The sequence below is a fragment of the Elgaria multicarinata genome, chromosome 1 (assembly GCF_023053635.1).
Source record: "Elgaria multicarinata webbii isolate HBS135686 ecotype San Diego chromosome 1, rElgMul1.1.pri, whole genome shotgun sequence".
NCBI lineage: Eukaryota > Metazoa > Chordata > Lepidosauria > Squamata > Anguidae > Elgaria > Elgaria multicarinata.
The window spans coordinates 69088931-69112910 of NC_086171.1; the positions used below are offsets into that span (position 1 = coordinate 69088931).

The 23980-nt window shown below is 43.4% G+C and overlaps 1 protein-coding gene across 1 annotated transcript; it reads left to right on the top strand.

Annotated features, from left to right (window-relative positions):
• Window positions 1-10790: 10790 nt before the first annotated feature.
• Window positions 10791-23029, top strand: RP9 (RP9 pre-mRNA splicing factor). The gene is made up of 6 exons (XM_063129710.1): window positions 10791-11340; window positions 13967-13997; window positions 14263-14392; window positions 16274-16365; window positions 20066-20127; window positions 21326-23029. Exons 1-6 carry the CDS (start codon window positions 11147-11149, stop codon window positions 21510-21512), a joined length of 696 nt encoding a protein of 231 aa, XP_062985780.1. The 5' UTR covers window positions 10791-11146; the 3' UTR covers window positions 21513-23029.
• The last annotated feature ends 951 nt before the right edge of the window (window positions 23030-23980 follow it).

A 23980-nucleotide genomic window follows, 5' to 3' on the forward strand; every position in this document is an offset into this window, starting at 1 on the left:
CAGCTCTAACTCCCTGTGACTCTGAATCAAGTGAGGCTGTGCAAGTCCTGGATCAGTGCCCAGACTCAGTAATGCGCTAGAAGAGGGCCAATAAACTGAAAGTGAATCTGAATCCTGGCAAGATGGAAACCCTATGGGTAAGTAGTTCCCAAGACCGGGAGATAGGTTCATTGCCTGTTCTGGATGGGGTTGCACTCCCCTTGAAAGATCAGGCTCATAGATCCATCACTGTGGCTGGTGGCCCAGTGGCTATTGTGCCTTTTATTAGCTTTGGCTGGTTTGCCAGCTACAGCTTCTTCTGGACAGGGATAATTTGACTACAGTAGTACACGCATTAGTAATCTCAAGACTGGATCATTGCAATGTGCTCTATATGGGGCTGCTCTTAATGCTGCTCTGGAAGCTAGAGCGAGTGCAAAATGCAGCAGCTTGGCTGTCGTTGGGAGCTGCCCCATTTCATCATGCGATTCCTTTGCTGAGGGAACTGCACTGGCTGCCTATTTGCTGCCATGCCAGGTTTAAGGTTTTAGGAGTAGTGCGCAAAGCACTAAACAACTTGGGACCAGGATACCTGAAAAAGCACCTTCTCCCTTACCAACCTGCCTGGTCACTGAGGTTATGAGAGGGTGTTCTCCTGGTGACCCAAGTGGAGTCCACCAGGGGAAGAGCCTTCGTTGACTGGGTTTGGACAACACAAGTCAACAGTAGACCGAATAGTCTACACAGTAGACTAAATAGTCCACCATTGACTATTGTGTCATCTGTTGGGGAAAAACCATGCCATGGTTGGTTATTTCTCCGAAATAACCAGCGTAGATAATCAACGGTGTGCAGAGTTGATTATTTCCACAACCGTTAATTATTGTGTTGTGTGGTGGACTCCGTGGATTATTTCCCCTGCCTACAGAGTCACGAGAAGAGCAGCAGAAATCCCTGCCACTCTTGCCCAGCGGGGTTCTATAGGCATGGGGAAATAATCCAGTCCAGGGAAGTGCTTGAAGAGCCACCAATCATGCTGTTCCTGGATGGAGCGCCGTGATTGTTGGCTCCCCATGCACTTCCCAGGGTGGGCACATGCCAGTTGCGGCACCCCACATGTTCTCAGGGACATGCACATCCCTTGTCCTTGCCCCTGCCATGGAGAGAAAGTGCTGGGGATGGGGGATGCTAGAAACTCCTGCCACTGCTTGAGTACGGCAGGCACTCCTAGCGTCCCCCATCACCAGCACTTTCCCTGTGTGGTGGGGGTGGGGGGCAAGGAGTGGGCCGGCTATAGCAACAAGGAGTGGGGTGACCATAGCTGACTCTGCCCTGCTCCTTGTTGCTATGGCCCTGCCGAAAGGAGGCAGTGGGCCAGAGCGATCTCATCTTCTGACAGTTGAGATCACTCCGCCGCTTGTTGCTACGGCGACAGCCACAGCAAAAGCTGCACTGCGGCTGTCGCTGAAACAAGAAGGAGGCAGCAGAGCAATCTCCTCTCATGTCAGGAGAGGAGATTGCTCTTCTGCTTGCTGCTGCGGCTGTGCAACCATCACCGTAGCAAGGAGGAGGCTCGCTGCATCTCTCCCCTCCCTCCCCACGGACTAGTGGCATCTCGATATGGAAAGTGGGAACCAGTGGCGCCCCTCGGTGGGGAGGGAAGAGAGTGGGGGAGGGACGAATAGTCAACCCTGTGGCCATAGTGTACACCCCGGATGTCGTGTTCAATGCAGGGTTGACTATTGTGTTGTCCAAATGCGTCCGGTGTGGTGGCCCCCTTCCTATGGAATTCCCTGCCTTTGGAAGCCAGACAGGTGTCAACATTGAGTTGCTTCTGGCACCTCCTGAAAACACTGTTATTTCAGGAAGCCTTTCTGGAGTGACCAGCAGCAGTTTTACCAGTTTCTTTTTTTAAAATAGTCATTATTTTAAGATGGTATTTGTATTCTTTTATCCTATTTGTATTGTTTACCACTCCAGAATCTGTCTGGATGTGGAGCGGTATACAAATGTTGTAAATAAATAAATACAATAAACAATTTCCTGCTAATACACTGCAGGTTTGCATTCAGATTTTATAACTGACCCATACAATTTCTTCTTTCTAGATATTTCAGGTGGTCCTTGCAATTGCAATTATTGTAGCAGGCTGTTTTGGAGAAGCTGGAATTGGAACACCATGGTTGTCTGGAAGCATGGTAGTATAACCATAGCATTTAATAAAAAGTGAAATCCTTTTTTTAAAAAACTGTATAGAAAATTATTATTATTATTATTATTATTATTATTATTATTATTATTTAGATTTATATCCCGCCCCATAGCCAAAGCTCTCTGGGCAGTTTACAAATGAGATGTAAAGTTGTTTTACATGTAGGTCCAACTCCTCTGCCAAACCTATGAAGCTACCTTACACTGAATTAGACCATTGGTCTCTTCAGCCCATTTATGGCCCCGTTCAGACAACACACTAAACCATGCTGCTTAACCACAAAATGGTTAACGGAATGCATTCCATTAACCATTTTGTGGTTAAGCAGCATGGTTTAGCGTGTTGTTTGAACAGGGCCAATGTCTACTATGACGACAGTAGCTCCTTCAGCAGGGCTTTTGCACAGCCTTCCGATCTGAAATCCTTTAACTGAAAATGGCAGGAATGAAACCTGGAGCTTTTATACATGCAAAGTATGTGCTGTACCACTGATCTATGGTTCTCTCTGTACTCAGCTGAAAACCACTGTGAGCACTGACTGGGTTCAGACGATACGAAAACCAACTGCGGGTTAAATAGTTAATGGTGGGTTAAGTAGTCAACGGTTGCATACTGTGTCATCTGTTGGGACTTTTTCACACCATGGTTGGTTCTCTGGCCCAAATAACTGACGCTGTGCAGAGTTGATTATTTGAACAACCATTGGTTATCATGATGTGTGTTGGGCACCGTTGACTATTTTGTCACACATAGTTGGTTATTTTCAGCGACTACAGAGTCCCTTGGCAAGAGTGACCAAAGCGGTTGGTACCACTCTAGTGTCAACAAAACTCACAATGGCTGCGGGAGGACTGAGGTGGGGAGAGAGAGTGGGGCATGTATCAAACACACCGTTGACTAATAGTCAATTTGACCCTGGCCTTAATCTACACCACGGTTGATTATAATCATGTCATGTGGAGAGTATCCCCTCGATAATCAACCGTGGAGTTGACTATTAACCCACCGTTGACTATTGCATTGTTCGAATGCAGCCACTGCCTGTCTACATAGATATGTATCCTAGCAGCATAACAGACATGAAAAACATAATCAGGGGAAAACTGTTACCTTGTTCTTGCAGTTCCTGATATCTGGATCCTTTCTTCTCATATTGGTGTTGATGAAGCAGACAGTATTTTGGGTAAGATCTCTACATTAGAGAAATACTTAAACACACTGCAGTCCTCAAAGTGCTTCACTAACAGAGATACTGTGGAAATAAATATGACTTGGCAGAATCCTTTCAGAATCAAGCTGGAAATATCCTATGAACACATGCACACCTAGACCTCAGTTAACATAAGTTTTCAAAGAGTCTCTTTTCCCCTTAAAATAGTTCAACTGTGACATAAACATTTGTTTTGTTTTAAAATAATAATCTGAGCATCATAAATGGTGGGTGGGTGGGTGGGTGGGAAATCACTCCAAACCTCTGACTTTACTTTACAGAGGAAGAAAATGTGTCAGTCAAAATGTCTGAGCTTTTAAATTCTAGTTTTTAATATTAGTTACCTGCAGTGCTTAATTTGTGCTAGAACTCATCGGGGTGCACTTCTGGTGTCAGTTTTCCATGCCAGGACTCAAACTTGAAACATATGAAATAAACCTAGACAAAAAAATACCCCAGAGCAGGTGTAGAGTGCATTTTCCTCAACACTGAGTCCAGAGACTATTCACACTTCAGGGATTAAGGGGGAAAGGTTGGCTTGAGCCTTGGGGGGGATCTACACTACTGCTTTAAAGCGCTTTATAACAGTTTTGACAACTGTTGGGGCCCAGGACACACTGCATATACAGTTTTCAAAACGTTTTCAAAGTGCTTTAAAGCGCTTTAAAAGCAGTAGTGTAGATCCCCCCCCCTTGTGACCCTTTTTACATATATAGAAATTAAGCACCATTGATTTAAATCCATGTGTGAAATTGACCTTCCTTTTTGGACTCTCTACCTATAAACTTCTATAGCATCTGAACATAACCTCTTTCGCTTGTCTACTCCCTTTCTGCTAACAGCACACTCACCCACCTTTCGCTAGGCCCTCTGCAAAGTATCCCTCGGCCTCTCCTGACCACACTTCACTGCAATTCTGTCTCTCTGCCCCCTCAGCTCACAGTTTGATTTACGTCCTTGCTTTTCATCCCATTGTCTACCCTTTCCCAGTACCATGAGCCACCCCGCCACTGAGATCTGTCTCCTTTTATGTTCTGTTCACCTTCCTGACAGCACTGCTTATTCAGTCCTGAGCCTGTGTGCCCTTTTGGAGCCAAAGTGACTTCCACTTTTGTCTTACGAGCCATAACATTCATTAAACATTATACTGGGGACAAATCCTACAGTATTTTTTCCGATACTAAGATGCCATCAATTGTAAGACGCACACTAATTTCAGTACCATCAACAGAAAAAAAGCTTTGATTCTAAGAAATAATAAATACACCCGCGATTCTAAGACACACCCCATTTTTAGAGATGTTTATATGGGGGAAAAGTGTGTCTTAGAATCGAAGAAATACGGTGTTTGAGCAGTACAAAGATTTATGAACATTCCCTGACATATCAGAGCTGCCAAGGAAATTATGGAGGAGAGTTACAGAATGTTAAGATTCTACGAATATGAGTGACTAACTGGACATTTTTTCCCCTCCTATAGGAAAAATGTGCCTTCATTACTATAATTCTTAGCACATTTGTATCAATGCTGGCTATAGGCCTTTATTCTCTAGAATTCGCACTGGCCACATTGCCTCAGAGTCCCTTTCCTCACCATGGAATCAGTGTAAGCACCTCTTGATTTATATTATTTTTGACACCTCTGCTTTTTGCTAAATGTTTTTATTATGTTAAAACACTGGGAGGTTGTGTTTCTCAACATGAATATTGTATGAAACTTGAAGTCCTTGGTAATACCTACATAGTTCAAATTAAATGCATGCATAGAGGAATCCAGAGGGCACTATATTGCTCCAGTTCCTACCTTTCCTTGAGAGGCTTTGTGCCTTTGATAGCTGTATGTCAGGCAGAAATCCAGCAGGTGCAGCTTTCCCAATCAGTGCATCGGTATACCAGGAAAACTGCACCGTCTCTTAAAAACAAAAAGCAGCAAGCCAGTCTTTTCCCCATAAACATGGGCCAATTAGTATTGAAAAGAGTACATTTTCAAGATAACTTACTGTGGCTTAGCTGGCCCTTAATAAACATTTGAACCACGCTGTTGCATTTGCAATCAAAATGGCAAGGGAATGGAAATTTCTTTAACCTTTCAACAGATACTAGATCACCTTTTCCCCATCTGATGCCTTCTGGATGTTTTGGTCTACAACTCCCAGCACTTCCGAACCCTAGCCATGCTGACTGGGGCTGATAGGAGTTGAAGTCCAAAACTTCTGGAGAGCACAAGGTTTGGGAAGGCTATGCTAGAGGGTGAAGTAGAGAATTATGATCTTGTGTAAATGGTGACAATCCAGCAAGTTGAGGACAAAATGTGTGTCTGTGTGTGGGGAGGAACTTATCTATAGTTCCTTCTTGGAGGAAGAGCAGAATACAACTGTAAATAATACTATAACTATAATAATGGCCTACCATACAGCATGTTGTGAGGTTGAATGAGATTAAAAATGACTATTTATGCCATTCTGAGTAGTAGGGATAGAGCAAGTTTAGCTAACACGCTACCAACAGAATAAAGAAATGGTTTGCATAATATTTAATAAAAGCTTTCTCTCATCTTTCTTCTTCCAGGACACACGGTTGGCACGTCACTACACAGTGATTGCAATTGTACTTGCACTAACCGCCTTTGAGCTTGGAATATGTAGTTGGATTGTGAGTATACTACAGAAAATGAGGAAGATACTTTCGCACTGAAAGCGTGGATATGACAAAGTGGGCCCTTGCCTATGCAAGCTCTTTCCACTACAGATGCTTCCATATTTTAAGGCTTTTAGGGTGGATATTTGGACAAGCAACTGGTCCTTTCAGGTTCAAGCAAGTACGTTGCTTGCGGAAAGAACTTTGAACGGGCTTATAACATTTTACCAGACAAAAGGGGGAAATTTGATTCAGCCCACGATGGAACTTTATAAGCTTAGGGTTTTGCCCATGTTGTTATATGGAGCCCCCTTGTGGGCGCTTACAAATTTAGATCAACTTGAAAAAGCGCAAAACAAATTTTTGCGCAGACTCTTGGCAGCGCCCAGCTCTACAAAGTTGGCACTCCTGCGTGCAGAAGCAGGAGTTCTGCCAATTAGAGCGGAAGCTCTTAGATTAGCCCTGCTCTTTTGGTTAAAATCCATCTTCCGACAATTGTCAGAGATTGTTCTGATGACATTGGCCGAGGAGGGCTCAGACTCATGGATGCATAGAATGCAAGGAGTTGTAATGAATCTGGGATTTTCAGTACCCTTTCTCTTATCCCAGGGCCATGATAAAGCTAAAACCCTGCTATTGCAAAGATTAAAGGATATAGAGATGCAGTCTCAGTCAGAAGAGCTTAAGTCCTGTAAAACTAACCCTTTCTATAATTCTTTCATGCCATTTTATTTATCTCTACCAAGTTATCTGGTGGATATACCCAACATTAAATTGAGGATAATCTTTACACAGGCAAGACTAAATGTTCTCCCTTTAGCAGTTCAGCTAGGACGATATAAGAGATTACCAATTAAAGATAGAGTATGTGGATGTAACGCAATCTCTATCAAAGACTTAATTCATGCTTTGCTTGAATGTCCTATGTATAATGATCTTAGAAATATATACATTTCTCCTTTGCTAAAATCGCTGAAGGGCTCCTCATCACATGCTAAAGTTTGTCATTTGTTATCAGATGCAAAAAAAAATTGTTTCTTTTAGAGTGTCGAAATTTTTAGCTAAGTCTGTGCAGATACGTTCTACACAATGCCTGAAGGGTTTGATGCTCAATTATTTTATAATTATGATGCTCAATTATTTTTATTGTAAACTGTTCTCTTTTATAACTTGTATATAATGGCTAACTGCTTGTAACACAATAAATTGACTGACTGATATAGAGTTAAATGTGAGAAACTGGGCTAGCAGAAACTGGGCTCCCTGCTCCCTCCTTCCCACGGCAGCTCCTGCAACCCTCTAAAAATTCTACACAGAGATTCAGGAGACCTTGCTGAATGGGGTGAGCTGTGACGGGGAGCAGGATCGGCCAAAATCGGACAGAAGTACCTTCTGCGACCGGAGCCCTTCATCTCACAGAAGGCAGATCCTGGATGCAACCCTCACTTTGCTGTAACAGATTAAGCTAATCTTCTGGAGAGTATCGATGCATTATCAAAACAGCATGATTAATTATTATTATTATTATTATTATTTTCAGTAAGAAACTACATTTACAGGAGGTGTTTAAAGGGAAATATATTGTGCATTTGCTATTTCATAAATGAACGGCTTTCTCATTAGCTGTCTCTACACGAGGCATTAATCGTGTGCTTGTGATTGTTCACTCACAGAAATTTGCAGTTCCTTCTCATAACGTTGTCAACCTCCAATACCTCTCCCGTCATTTTCAAGTGTGAATCCGCCATTTTATATGTCACTAAAAATGTGGTAATAAACCTAAATTGTGCAATATAGCAGCCCCATCTGCTGGTGGTATAAATGAAACATATGGGAAGGAACCAGCAGAAACATGGGGGGGTGGGCGGGTGTATGTGGACATGGGTGTTGTGCCGATTGTAAACCCACAAAAGCTCTGGAAAACAAAACCCTAGTAAGTCTGTGGGATTTTTGATTAATGTACAATTAGGGTTTATTCTAAAGTGGCTTCAGGTGGGAGTCAGGGATCTAACAAAAGTGCCTTACAATCCAATCCTAGACAAGTCCTCTTAGAAGTAAATCTTATGGGGCTTGCTCCCAGGTAAGTGTGTATCCCATCACAGCCCTAAATTTTTTTTAATTACTTTGTGGTCCCCTGAATTAGGACAATTTACCTGCAAGGGTGGGTTCCGAATTGATGTGAAAGGACAACAAGAGCAGAGACTTCCTTGCCAAAGTTAGGTGAAACTAGGAGTACCGCACAAGTTGGTGAGCCTGTTTGTAAGAACTCCTGTTTGTCTTCACTTATGCTCTGCTTGTAAATCTGTAAATAAAGGAAATATTACATAGGCATTATAGGTCTCCAGTAGATTCTTAACACAAACTAAATCCAGTAATGCTGCATTTGGAACTTTACACCACTCACTGAAGAGGGGCACATGTATCAATATGAATTGCTTTATTACTAGAATATGAACAGCAAAATAACTTTAATTATTGAGGGGTAGGAGTGCATCACAAGAGGGATTGTATATTGTAGTGATCTCTGGACAGAGACTGGGCCACTCAATTTTATGCCCCACCACAAAGTTGTCCATAAGTGGAGCAGTTTGTGTTTCCCTATAGAAATGAATGGGTGTCATTCATTTATATGGGAGAAAGTAAAGGGATGCTCTCAAACACGTAATTTGGGTTCAGGGTAAAATCAGCCCCTTGTCTACAATGACACTATTGTTTTAGGAAGGAAGTTATGTTCCACACTGTAGTCTATTTAGTGTGTTCCACAGAATTCAACAGGAGTTATTCGTCTGTATAGCCCCACCCTTTCTTCTGTGTAGCCAGATCCTGGGTTCTCTTCCTTGGCACATCAGACTACGATGCTTCTGTGTGATGGAACCTTGGGAAAGTAGCCTTTATACATCTGGATGATGTCAGGTTAATAGTTCAGCTTCTGGTGTTGCTACCTGGGGTATTCCAGCCAATGGGGAAAAAAAGAAAAGAATTTCCTGTGCAGAAGAAGTCCATCATCATTGAGACTTCAAAAAGGAAGTTGTGCTTGCTATGTCACTGAAACAAACACTAACATTTTGAATACCAGAAATCAGTGGGACCTTGGTGCCAAATAATACAATTCTCAATTCCACATTTCTTAAAGTTATAAGCAGAATGGAATTTCAGGCTAAAAAAACTATACATTTTAAATAGAAAGCATTTCTTAAAACTGTTACGTTGTTACAAAATGTCAACATAGTTTATAAGAAAAGCTATGTCAGCACTAGAGATTCCACGGTGGCAGGAAACTGGAGGAAGGATTGCAGTGAGAACAGCAACAGGGTGACATATGACAACACTGGTTCAGTTCAAGACTGCACTTGGGCTTGGTTGCACAGTGGCCGGTGTTTAATTACATGGGAACAAAACAGTGGGATTGATGTCTGTGTGGAAATAACATCTTCCAGTCTGGAAATCTGTCCCCAATCCCCTTATGTACTCAATGGTGAGGAAAAACAACATCTCCTGCAGCACCTTAAATACCAACCAGTATGTTACGGCATACTTTTTGTGTGTGTGAACTAGAGTCCACTTCATCATACAAAACAGATTCTTAGTCACCAAAAGCTCATGCCATTACAAACTGGCTAGTATTAAGATGATACATGACTGTTGTTTTTGCTGCAGCAGACTAACTGCTTTGCTATCCCTCTGGTAGTTTTTGCAAATGTGAGGAAATGCTTTCATTTATTCAGGGATACTTCTTATACTCCAGAGTTAAGATCTGGTATTGGAAACAGATGCGGGACTGAGCCCTGACACAAATTAAGTCCAGGCACTGCCAGTGCCAGATGTAAAACCAACCCATGCTTTCTTACTCTCCCTCCTTTTTTGAGGAGGGGTGGGGGGTAATGCAGCTGCAGCCTTAGAATATGCCTGGAGTAAACAGACAGGAAAAAAAGGCCCTGACCCAAAGACAGAGCAGTGAGGAACAGGGCACCTCTAGGTAGACTATCTTCCAGATAGGCCTTATGCCCTCATATCCTTTCATGAGCAAATCCCGTGCATGTTTCCTGGGAAAGAAACCACTGAGTTCCAGTGGGGCAGCCAGAGCTGGACCTTGGAGCCAAAGTTCAGGGCCCACAAATGACCACTCAAATGTGGCAGGGGGTGGGGGCTGTGGCAAACCGACCTGGCACCAGTACTTGGGCTGGCATTGGGGAGCCCACCAGGGGCTGACCCTATTTGCTGCAGTACCCTTTCTGCTTTTTAAAAATCATTTTATAGTTGGGGTGGCCAACCGGGCATGTATATGTCCCATAACATGTACAGATGCTCATTTTATTATTCTTACCAAATAGTGCTGATTGCCACGTAAATATGTTTAGCATCAGGGCGGCAGAAACAAAGACCATTTTAATTATGGCTGTAATTCTGATGCTGCGACTGTGGCAAGTTTCAAATTCGAAACTGCACAGGCTCAAAGGGTTGGTTAGTTTTTTTAAAAAAAACCAGGGTTGGCAAACAGGCTCCCCCTTCCCCCCAAAACATATCAAGCATGTACAAACACGCGGGGAAGAAGCCAAAGTTTGTGCTTCACAACTAAAGCAATACACGTGGCCATCTTAAAATCAGTACCTCCAGGGTCTAAAATTCCCTAGCGGCACTTCTGCAGTGAGGCTTACATTGCTATGGAGTTACAGCACGGCTCCAAAACACACACACACACAGCCGAAGTCACAACGCTCCCCCCGACGAAGCCACCGCCTGTTAACGCAGATTCATAGCGTTTGTGCAGAGGCTAAAAGGGATTTCTTGATTTACTGGACCCTAAATCAGTGGAAAGTGCCTGCCCAGCTCCAATTAATTCCTTTTCTTCTTCTTCTTTTTCTTTCCTGCAGCTTCTGCCCTGGGAGAAAAGTCCCCCCTCCGTCCCGCTGAGTTGGAGGAGGAGAAGGAGGGGGGCGCTGCCTCGGTGGCGGGAGGCCCGGCTGCCCGGAGGAAGTGCCTGCTTCACCTCCGCCTGGAAGTGAAAGCGAGAGGCAGGCCAAGCGGCGGCTGAGCTCGGCGTGGCGGGCTGATCCCGGCTGGCTGGCCGTGGCGCCTCGGCTCTCTCCTGCAGCCCGCGCTTTCCCACCATGTCTCAGGGCAGCAGACGAGAGGAGGCCCGAAGCAGCGGCAGCAGCAGCAGCCGCAAGCGGCACCGGAGCCACAGCGAGTCCCAGCCGAGCAGCAGCTCCAGCGGGGGCGGTAAAGGGCAGGGGCGGAAGGAGCAGAAGAGGAAGAAACGCGAAGTGCAGCAGATTCAACAGATCCAGCACCTGGAGTCCTTGTAAGGCGACTCTCGCTGTCTGTTTCTTGCAGTCCCATCCTCGGAGAAGCTCAGGGGGGCGCAGATCCCACCCCCCAGTTAGTTATTCTCACACCAACCTTTTGAGGTAGGCTAGGCTGAGAGAAAGCAGCTGGCCCAAGCCGAGCAAGTCAGCTTTATAGCCTCTGAGTGAAGATTTTAACCTGGATCTCCCAGTCCAAATCCAATGCTCTGTTTACACCACACTGGCTCTGGTTCCTCCCAGGATTAGGGATGTACAACTGTTGGGGAGTTTGTTATTACAAACCATAGGATTATTGAGGAAGAAGGATTATGGAGGAACAGAAAAAAGCAACTCAAGGTTTGGGAGCATCCGTCATGCCCCTGCCCCCCGCATCCCATTCTTAATCAGCCACCCAATTCAAGCCATCCTATTCCACAAGCATTTATTTATTTCATTTTTATACCGCCCAATAGCCAAAGCTCTCTGTGTGTGGAGCAAGGCACTATAGAAAGGTCATTGCAGAGCAACTGGTCATCGCCAAATGGCTCATGCAAGACATGTTGTTTCCGTGGCTCAGTGGTAGAGCACATGCTTTGGATGCAGAAGGTCCCAGGTTTGATCCTCATCATTTCCAAGTAGGGCAGGAAAAAACCCTACCTGAAATGTTGGGAAACTGTTGCTGCCAGTCAGTGTCGACAATACTGGGCTAGATGGACCAAGTGTCTGACTCAGTATAAGGCAGCTTCCTAGGTTCCTGCATGGCCCTGCAAAGGAAGAGAAAGAACCAAGAGACACCCATCAATCAGACCCCCCCAGGAGAAAATCTTTCCCATCCTTAAATATGATGGTTAGCCATAAACTGAATGGATATGAACAAATCTCACCATTCAAATATTTCTAAGAGGTATTTGGGGGTGGGGGAATACAAAGATCAGACCAAAGGCCTACCTAGTCCATCCTGTTCCCCACAATGGGCAACCAGATATCAGTGGGAAGCAGGACTTGAGTACGATATCGTCCTCTCACTTGTGCTCCCTAGAAAGTGGTAAACAGAGCCAGGCCTCCTCTGATCCTGGAGGTTATATATATCTCCATGATGATTAGTAGCCATTGAGGGTCTTATTCTCAATGAGTTTATCTAATCCACCTTTAAAGCCATCTAGGTTTGTGGCTGTCACCATATTTTGAGGAAGCAAATTCAGTCATTTATGCACTGTGTGAAGAACTATTTCCTTTGGCGGTCCTGAATCCCTCATCGTTCAGTTTTATGGGGATGACCCTGGGTTCCAATATGATGAGGTGGAGAAAAACTTCTCCCCACCCCATGCATCCTTTTATACACCACAATCATAGAGTAGTAGAGTTGGAAGGGGCCTACAAGGCCATCGAGTCCAACCTTAAAGCAATCATGTCTACCTTTACAATTCTACACTACCTAATATTGTGACTCTGCTTCTCTACACATAGGAAAAATCCGGCAGCCTTACTGGGGCTTTCGTCCTCTGCAGTCTTTCCACATTCATAAAATGCTCCTTTATGCATGGCCATGTGATTTTGAATTGAAAACTTTCCTTCTCTACAAGGTTCCATTGTGTTTACTGAAACAGCTGCATCTAGTAGTGGAATTATAGCGCAATGCCAACTTTACACACTGGAGGGATCCTGAAATATCCCAGTGATAACTTTAAATACCACATTATCTCTGATCTTTTAAAAGCGAGATTACTGGGGGATAGCATGGGAGCTGTCCTGGACGGTGATGTAATGTAATGGACCTGCAAACATCTATGAGTGGCCAATTATGAGTGTGCAATGAATCACTCATTTAGAGAAGCACTCTGTCTACTCAATGCCATGTAGTGCTTAACTATTGTTATTTTTGTACAAGAAAGAGAAGCACTGGGCTCAAGGCTTCCCGGATGTCCCAAACCCCTGTAAGCATTGGTGGCAGGCTGTTAGGGCATTTACCAAAGTTTTTCTAAGGGATACACTACCTTCCAAGTTTAGGGAGGGGCCATAGCTCACTGGTCAAGCACAGGTCCCAAGTTCGATCCCTGGAATCTCCAGGGAGGGCTGGAAAAACTCCTGCCTGAAACCCCAGAGAGCCACTGCCTGTCAGTGTTGAAAACCTAGGTTGATGTTGCAGTTAGAAAAGCTGATGACATTTATCAGTAGCGTCAAAGTGGACAAAATAAACTGTGATGCTATTTGTTTAGAAAGCAACTGCAGTTTCAAGGAGAGAAAGCTTTATATTTTTGACAAATAAGGTATTGCTATGAAGTAGTATCTTGAAGCTGTCCTTCTTAGCCAGAATCAGGTTGAGATCAGACTGAACTCTAATTTGTCAGAGGGTACCTTTTTTGGGCTCATTTGAAACATCACTGGCAGCATCTTGAACGGATTGTAGTCTCAATCTGCTTGGTGTTGTGTGTGTGTGTTTGTGTGTGTGTGTGTGTGTGTGTGTGAGAGAGAGAGAGAGAGAGAGAGAGAGAGAGAGGAGGGGGTTCAAGCAGGGAAAGTGAAAGCATTGAGCAACAAGGTACGTTTTGAAGAAAAGAAGCCTTCCCCTGTTTTTGTTTCAGTTTAATATTTTGCCTTGTTTAAAAGTTTTCTAAAAATGTTATATTTTGATCTGTTTTTCAGCTATGAGAAACTTCCTCCAGGGCTAATTAAGGTATGTTGGAAGGTTGTAAAGGTTTTCTTTCTAAAAATTCAACAAACCTATTTTAAAAGTACTTTTTAATGTCTCTCGAGTTATCACTAAGCTCCCTGTGTGATTTGCATTCCCATGAGGTGAGTTTATTTGTGGCTACCATGTGGTTAACATTTGCCTGTAGGTCAGAGTTTGAACCAATATGCATCTACTGAGCTTCTCGCAGAGAGAAGTCTTTTGCCAACTGCTTTATTTTCACAGCTTTATTTTAATTTTTATTATACAGGAAGATGAGACTAAACCGGAGGACTGCATTCCTGATGTACCTGGAAATGAAAATGCACGAGAATTCCTAGCACATGCTCCCACAAGAGGCCTTTGGATGCCACTAGGGAAAGAGGTCAAAGTTATGCAATGTAAGTGAGGAGAGTATCTAGATTTTGTAGACTCTGTTATTTGTCGCACCACTAAAAGACATTTAGTTGGTGACAATGTGAGGCAGGGTCTTTCCTGTGGCAGCACCCCACAGAAATTCCCTCCCAAAAACAGTGAGACTAGTGCCATTTCTTAAGACATTTCGGTGGGTAGTGAAAGCATTTCTATTCGTCTTGGTTTTTAATACAAGATTGAAGAGTTTTGCTCTGTTCTTTTTCCTTTTAAGACCTTAGTTTTAATTTTTGTTATTTAAGGCCGTTTTGTTTGTTTTCTTGTTATGAAAGCTGCTTTGAGGGCCCTTGTTAGGACCAAAAAGGAATATAAAAATGCTTTTATAAATAACATAAATAAATTTCTTTACAGCATCTAGGGAATTGGGGGTGGGAGTGGGGAATGTAGGCCCAGGAGTATCATGCATTGTGAAATCTGAGGTACTGATTGACAAGGAGTACAAATGCTCAAAACGAGCTGCCAGGCTAGTTAGCTGTCAAGGAGTGTGTTGAAACAGCTCTTACCCAGAGAGTATAGATGCAAGATAGCTAAGACGGGCTGGAGAGATGTAGTGAGGCTGCAGTATGGAGTCAGGAGTCAACAGATCTGCAGAAAGGAGGTCTAGGATGGTTTAGGAAAGGCTTTGCTGAAAAAGGGTCGATAGAGATTAAGTCATACATAGAGTAGACTTATTGACCAGTAGAATTTAAGTGAGTCGTGACTAACTTAGAGCCTCGTTTGGCACAGAGTGGTAAGCGGCAGTTACTGCAGCCGAAACTCTCCCCACGGCCTGAGTTCGATCCCAGTGGAAGCTGGTTCTCAGGCAGCCAGCTCAGGTCGACTCAGCCTTCATCCTTCCGAGCTCTGTAAAATGAGTACCCAGCTAGCTGGGGGAAAGGTAACTGCGACTGGGGAAGGCAATGGCAAACCACCCCGCTACAAAGTCTGCCAAGAAAATGTCAGCGAAAGCAGGCGTCCCTCTAGGAGTCAGTAATGACTCAAGTGCTTTGCACGAGAGGTTCCTTTCCTTTTCCTCATGCCTAATTTAAGTCCCATTGATTTCAATGGATCTATTCTAAGTATGATTAAATCTGGATCCAATTCAATGTAGGTTTGGAACAGGACTGTGGCTACTGTGTCTTTTCTCACTCTCCACCTCTCACCAAATTAACATTCTAGCAAAGAAAGCTAAATTCTGTAGCCTGTATAAATGATTCACATTAAATATATTTGTATGATTTAGACTGCAACCCTGTGCCTACTTACCTGGGAACAAGCCCAATTGAACTCATTCAGACTTAACTCTGAACAAATTTGTCTAGGATTGCATTGTGAGGCTACAATCCTATACCTATTTATTTATTACATTTATATAAGGCCCCATAGCGGTATATCTGAGAGTGAGTTCCATTGAACTCCATGGGACCTACTTCTGAGTAATCATGCATAGAACTGCACTGTTGTTCTGCTTCTCCTGGCAAAGGGGACAGTCTAAACCAGGAATGGGGAACCTGTGGCCCTCCAGTTATTGGACTCTAACTCTCATCAGCCCCAGCCAACATGGTCAAGGATAGTGGGAGTTGTAGTCCAACCCCCCACCCCTGCTCTAAGATTTATAGAGGGAGCTGGAAGTCTTTGTTTTGCTTATCCCCATGCTTAATTTTCCTTCCTTCAGGGGGCAAGATTAGGACACTCTTCAGTCCCCTGAGGGAAAACAACAAATAGTTCTATTCTTAACAAAAGTCAAGAATGCCTGAGATATTGTGTTGTTGTTGTTTAAAAAGATAACTGAAGTTTTTCTTTCTTTTCTGGTGCAGAAAACCATATTTAAAAGTTCTTAAAGAGGATTGTTATCTTATTTTCTTCTCAAGGCTGGAGATGTAAACGCTATGGACACCGAACAGGGGATAAGGAATGTCCATTCTTCATTAAAGGCAATCAGAAGCTAGAACAATTCAGAGTAGTAAGTGAAATATTACAGTATCAGTTTTGAAGAATCATTTTGGAAATTGTATTAAGTTATTGTGTCTGTTGTTTTTACTTCTTTCAATCTGAGGGAAAAACTAAATGTTATGAGGGAACTTGACAACTTCTGCCCAGTGCTATTGTGGGGCTTGAGCGGAGGCACGCTCAGGAGAGAATCAGCAGAGAGGGGTTGCTTAATTCTTTCCCCACCCACTGATTGTCCCTTGCAAATGGTGGCCCCCTTCCCCAAGCTCAGGGCTGGCCCATGATATTTTTCTGCCTGAGGTAGGGTGGCCATATGAAAAGGAGGACAGGGCTCCTGTATCTTTAACAGTTGTATTGAAAAGGGAATTTCAGCAGGTGTCATTTGTGTATATGGGGAACCTGGTGAAATTTCCTCTTCATCACAACAGTTAAAGCTGCAGGTGCCCTGCCCTCTTTTAAATCTGGTCACTCTAGTATAGCTCCTGAAACTTTAACTCTTGTGAAGAAGAGGGAATTTCACCAGGTTCTCCATACATACAAATGACACCTGCTGAAATTCCCTTTTCTATGCAACTCTTAAAGATACAGTAGCCCTGTCCTCCTTTTCATATGGTCACCCTACCAGAGGGAAAGCACCAAATGGCATGCCTCCACCCCAGTCCAGGTGTATGGCCATACTACCAAGTAAATTATTTTGGCACCTGAGGCAGAAAATCCCAGAAGGGCTTCTCTCTCTCCCTAACAGTTAAACTAAAATAATAAATTAAACAACAAATAATTTGCTGCTGTTTAATGTCCCCCTGCCCCCCATCGATTGCCATATATATATATATATATATATATATATATATATATATATATATATATATATCCCCAGTTGTGTACAAACTGAAAGTAAGCCCAGATATGGGGAAAAGAGCCTGGAAGGAGGGTTTACAGGAGAGAATTGGTGGGTGCAGGAGGGGATAAGCACTTGGTCCGTCTATTTTTTTATTTATTTTCAACAAGTTCCCATGGAGAAATTCCCACTACCCTCCCACACACAAATGCTTTCTACAGCCCCGCAAGATAATGTGTAGCTCTTCCCCAATGGACAAATCCTTTAAGCTTATCTGTCTTTTAAACTAATAGCCTGATCCACTTGCAAAATTGGATTAAGATGGGTTGCAGGAGCTCTTTTCCCAGTGTACTGTTGTGACCTATGAGCTTTTACCAGTGTAACAAAATACCCAGGATCACATACATATTATAAAAAACTTGAAATATTGAAGGAAACATCAGATAATTTGCCATTTTAATAAAGGAAAGCTATGGTTAGAAGAAACGGTCATATTTCCCTTTTCATACCCTGTAATACCAACTGGAAGCAAAATGACCTCAAGAAAGAAATGTCCACCATGTGAACTTGACACCTTGCCAATATGTCCTCAAGTGGCATTTCAGGGTTGTTAACGGAAACAGGAAGTGACTCACGGGCGGCTCAGGCACATCGCACGTCCCTGCAGTTCATGGGTTAAATAATTCACGATTTGCCCCCAGACACTGGTGTAACATCCCAACTGGAGCCTTGGCTCAGTGCATTGAATTTTCTTCTGATTTTTCTTTTTTTCTCTTTTTTTTAAATGACCACAAGTATCCTCCACATCACATCAAAGTAACTTCATATCTTTTCTAGCTGTTGCTTGCATGAAAAAACAAGCCCTATTTGCATTATTATTTATTATTATTATTATTTATTTATATAGCACCATCAATGTACATGGTGCTGTACAGAGTAAAACAGTAAATAGCAAGGCCCTGCCGCATAGGCTTACAATCTAATAAAATCATAGTAAAACAATAAGGAGGGGAAGAGAATGCCAACAGGCACAGGGTAGGGTAAGCAGGCACAGGGTAGGGTAAAACTAACAGTATAAAGTCCGCACAACATCAAGTTTTAAAAGCTTTAGGAAAAAGAAAAGTTTTTAGTTGAGCTTTAAAAGCTGCGATTGAACTGCATGAGGGGAAATAGCATTAAATGGAGTTAAATGACATTGAACAGAAACATACTTTGAGCATTGACACCTGCCTTTTGTCTAGTTGCCAACATGTTTAGCTTGTGTTCTTATTCTTTCTAAATATTTATTTATGAGTACTCTGTACCTTGCATATAAAGCCACAAAAGTTTCTAGTCCATAAAAATGTTTCTTAGCCCACCCAGTTGGGTCCACTTGACCACCCAACCCTGTATTTGACCCCTGGGCCTAAAAAACAACAACTAGGCCTGTGCAAGCCTCGGGCCTTGGATTTGGAAATCCAAATCACGGAGGCCATTTTATGACGGATCTTCCACAGACCAAGGCCCCCATACAGCCTACAACTCCCAGCATGCAGTGCCTGGGAGGGCTTTACTTACGAGGGCCCAAGATCAGAGGAAATACATGACTTTGCTGCTGCCATCACCAGCTCCTTCGCACAGTCGCCGGCTTCCCAGCACGATCAGCCCCTGCTGCCGCAATCCAAAAGACTCCATTGACCCTGGAGGGGTCCCCATGACTTCTGCAGGTGCCCTGCAGCCATCTGTTTCCCCCCGAAGCAGCCGATCGTCCTGGGAAGCTGACGATTGCACGGAGGAGCTGGCAATGGTGGCAGCAAATTCATGTATTTCCTCTGATCTTAAGCCCTGGTAAGTACAGCCCTCCCAGGCACTGCATACTGGGAGTTGTAGGCTGTATGGGGGCCTAGGCCTGTGCAAGAAAATGGCGGATCAGTCATAAAATGGCCTCTGTGATTCGAATTTCCGAATCCGAGGCCTGAGGTTTGCACAGGCCTAACTCCTCCCCACAAGGAAACCAGCTTTTGTACAGCTTCCATACTTGGTTGTGAGGGGGCAATTCATACTCATCACAAGTGACCAGGTAAGTGATCGTTTTAACCTAGTATAACTTTAGAGTGTGTCCTGCTAATTATGCATTTGGGGTTGATCTAGGCATCAGAAGTAGACATTCTGTGTCCAGTCATTTTGGCAAAACTAAAACCCAGAAAATTCAGGTCAGCATTACAACTGTGAATGACCACATGAGAAAACCTGAAACTGTTATATTGCTTTATACTTAATTCTAAATTTTGAATACACCATCACATTCATTTTTGGCATTCAAGGTTCAGAAGAGTTAGAAATGAGGTATATAATAGCAAACTCATTTTCTCTTTGGCCCAGTTCAGGCGTAAGAATCTCAGTATGATAAACCACAGGAAATGGTAGTTTAAGCTCTGACTACCAAGCAGGATCAATTCACTTTGGTAATGAGAAACTCTGTTTGAACAAATCCTGGAAGTATTGCATTAACGTGGATGAGAGACGAACCAGACCTTTGACTCGGGAAGGACTAAGGCCGATTCACGTGTTACATTTCAAGCATGGATTCATTTCTGGAAAGTCATCCGGATGCACAGATTTCTGTGGAAATGTGACATCTGAACTTTTGTACATGTTAAGTGGCTTCCCTGCCAACCTACATGCAGGTTGTTCTCTCCATCTCACTCCAGAAATTGGGGGACAGCAGTTTATATGGACAAAACCACCACTGATGATTGTGCACGATTGTGTTGGCCTAAGATAGGCTGGCTAGACCTTTGCTTACGTCCCTAGGGAATGCAGTGGTTTTTTGATAACAAGGATTGTTTAAAAACACAGGATTGTAAGACGTTACGCTGTTGATTTTATTTTCAAGGCACACGAAGACCCCATGTACGATATAATAAGGGAAAACAAACGCCATGAGAAGGAAATGCGGTAAGTCTGGTTCTGTTTTAATATTAATAATAGCATCTATTATTAATATAACAACAACAGTGGCACTTAGTGTTCGAAGCACTTCATATACAGGAATGGATCAAGATTTAATCTAAATCAACTGCACTGGTAGAAGTGGACTTCCTCTCCCTCTCTTTCCCACAGCAGCCCTTCCAGCCCCCTGAAAATGCTACATAGAGAGTCAGGGGATTCTACTGAATGGGGTGAGCTGTGGGTGGGAGGGATCCCCAAAACTGGGCGGAGGGACATCAGGTGACCAGAGTTCTACCTCTTGCAGAAGGCAGTTTCTGAATCTAACCCCAGATATCATCCTTACAATGAATAAGTAAAAAAAAAGAAAGAAAGCTCAGTGGGTATTATCCCCAGATTAGGCAGTTGAGGCTGAGACTGTGGTTTGGCAAGAGTACCTGGTGATACTTCAGCCAGGGAAATTTCAAACCCGCAGTTCACTGTCATGATTCCAAGCCCTCCCATCAAGATGTGAGACAACAAAACAGACACCTCTTCACATCTAAAGGCAGTGTGGATGCTAGGAGCTATCCTTTAAGCTTAATTAGATTAACAAAGCAAGGCTATCAGCCAAATTGATGGTTTCCCACCAGGCCTAACAGATTTTTACCAGACCCCTCTTTCAGGGCGGGTCTTCAAGCTGTAACCTCTGCTGTGTGGGTAGTTTGGTGGACCGCCTCAACTCTGCCTGCTTGACACTGTGGCAGACTCTATGATGTGTCTATTCCGATGCTCCCACCCCTTCCGACAAAGACTGAGTTCCTGGTGGGGGGAGGGAGAAGATGATTTTTTAGTCTGGAACTCCTGTTTGATAAGCTCCTGGGAAGATTCCTCCTTGACTCCTGGAGAATTTCCTTCCCCAATTCCTATCTTGGTTCATCTTTTTTTTTCAGCCTCAGAGTCTGATTCAGAATCCACAGCAGGGAGACCAGGCCTCATCCTGACATTTGCCATGAGAGCCATTACATTTGTCTAGCTCCTAGTTAATGATGATCATTCCAGAATGAAGTGCCAATTTGAGGGAAAACACCTTCACCATTCTATGGCATAATGTGGTTACTGTGTTTCCATTTCAAGGCGAATAGCCAAGTAAAAACAACAAGCAATTTGACCGTCCAAGCAAAAGGGAGAATTTTATTTTATGTTGGTCATTTCTGCATTTATTTAGGATACAACAGTTGAAGCAACTCCTTGAGGACTCCACTTCAGAGGAAGTTAGCAGCAGCAGCAGCAAGAGTTCCAGTTCTTCGGAGTGTCATGAAAAACATAAGAAAAAGAGAAAAAAGAAAGAAAAGAAAAAGAAGAAGAAGAGAAAGCACAAATCTTCTAAATCAAAGTCATCTGAATCGGATTGAGGAGATGGCGCCTCGGTGATAAACTTGTGATGTGTTGTGAAGCATCCAAAGAATAATCATCCCCAAAGGGCTTTGGAATAGTTTCAGGGCACAGCCCACCGCCCGTTCATGTGCTTCCTTGGTGTTATTTTGTGAGTTGCCCCATCAAGAGGTCGTCCCACTGTATCTCCACAGTGCATTTTTCACCACACTTGAGCATAAAGAAAAAGTTTGGTTGTTTGGTACAAGTGGTGTCACTAAGAGAAATTGCCTGCGGCATGCGCATGCTATTTTTCCTTCCTGAGATTTTCACCTTAGCAATTTTTGTACCTGCTTCTTTTTCAGCCTACCAAGACTTTAAAACTCAGCCTTGGGGTTTGCAGGTAGGGGAAAGCAGTCAGTAGGGAAGCTTGAAAAATGATTCCAGAGGTGTTCACAAATACCTCTTGGTCCTGGCCTAGGGGAATAAACAGCAACCCTTTAGGTTGACATAAGCAAGATCTCTATGGTACTCCAGATGGCCAGGATTTGTTGGATGAAGACTAAGGAATCTGGCCAGTCAGATTCTGAGGCAAAAGGTAGGAAAATCAAGAACTGAAAACAGACTTGGTGTGGACTTTGCTCTAATTGCCTTTAGCTAAACTTTTTTTTTAAAAGGTGGTTTTGTTCAGAACCTTGTGATTCAACACAGATCATTAGTGTCATAGAAACTGGTCGGTCTGCTACAACTCAAGAAAACTGTGGCTTTAGTTGAACTCTAATGTCAACAGAGTTCTTCTTTCTTTAACTTAAAAACAGCCTGCACAACTTGTGACTCCACAAGCTAAACACAGTCCACTAGCCATATATGACAGACTACAAAGGACTAATCAAGCCTCCTGTTTGGGCTATGTGCTGTTGAACTGTAATAGAAGGGGTTGCCAGGCAACCATACCATGTGGTGCATTTGAATTGCTGGATCACAAGTTGTCCAGGTCTGACTTAAAGGTCTCAATGCCAGGTGAATTACTGGTAGGTTATAGTTTATTTTGACTATTTTCATGTAGCCATGGCAAGCCTTTTAATAGAGCAAAATGATAAAAATACAAATCCGCCTCCTAATGTTAAAGAGGCATGCTTTATCACAGCCAAGGCATTCAACAGGGTTTGCATTGGCCTTAACACACTAGAAATCTAAGCTGCAATTTCAATTTGGTCTTCTGTGAATCCTATTTCCCCCCCCCCCCCCCGGTTTTTGCGAGTGCTTGTGATAAATGTTGCCGCCCTATTGAATTGAATCCACAAGCACTGAAATCCGTCTTGCCAGTAGGTTTTTGTTTTTAAAATATATTGTAAGTCTGATTGCTATGACAGCTAGAAAGGTGCTTGAAAAGGTAAAAAATATTTTCTGCAAGATGTGTTGCTCTGGGATGTTGAGTGTAGTTGTTATAAAAGACTACATCGTTATGCAATACCGCCAGGCCATATGTTTGATTCCAAAGGGCACAAATGTTAACAGTAATGCAGCTGGTTTGTCCAATAAAAGAACTGCTCATTCATCTGTGTTGCTCTTGACAGACGTGCAAAGTAACCAAAGGGCAGCAGGAGTTTGGGCCACAATCTTATACAGCCCTAGAGGAAAACCCTAATGCTGCTGCAGCTTCAGGTTTTTACTCCGTGGAAGAGACATAAGAGCCATGCTGGATCAGACCAAGCGTCAATCTAGTCCAGCACTCTGTTCACACAGTGGCCAACCAGCCATCGGCCAGGGACCAACAAGGCAGAACATGATGCAACAGCATTCTCCCACCCATGTTCCCCAGCAACTGATGCACAAAGGCTTACTGCCTTGAATACTGGAGATAGCACACAACCATCAGGGCTAGTAACCATTGATAGCTGCCGCCTCTGGGAATTTATCCAACCCCTTTTTTAAAGCCATCCAAATTGGTGGCCACCATTACATCTTGTGCTAGTGAGTTCCATAATTTAACTATGCACTGTATGAAGAAATACTTCCTCTTATTTATCCTGGATCTCCCACCAATCAGCTTCATGGGATGACTTCGGGTTCTAGTATTTTGAGAGGGAGAGAAATGTTTCCCTATCATGCATAAGGCAGATGACATGGCCATTTAAAATGGCAGTAGTAAAAACTTTCAAACCCCCTCCGTGCATGACATGCACCTCTTTCCCCACATGTCAAGGAGTGCAGCTACTTTGCCCCACAAATGGGGTGTTTTGGGAGGCTGTGAGCATGTCTGTGCCTTTGCCAGTTTCTGCTTTGTAGAAGTAGGGGCAGTAAGGTCTTTTATTTAAGAAGATTATTATACTGCAAGTTTCGCTTATCCTAACTCTCCCAACCTCTCAAAAGGAAGTTGTGCTGCTTAGCTTGTGAGTTCATATGAAAGCACCCTCCACAACCAGTGCTGGCTGGGATCACTCTAGGGCAGAAGTAGGAAATATGCGGCCCTCCAGATGTTGTTGGATTGCAATTCCCATCATCCCTC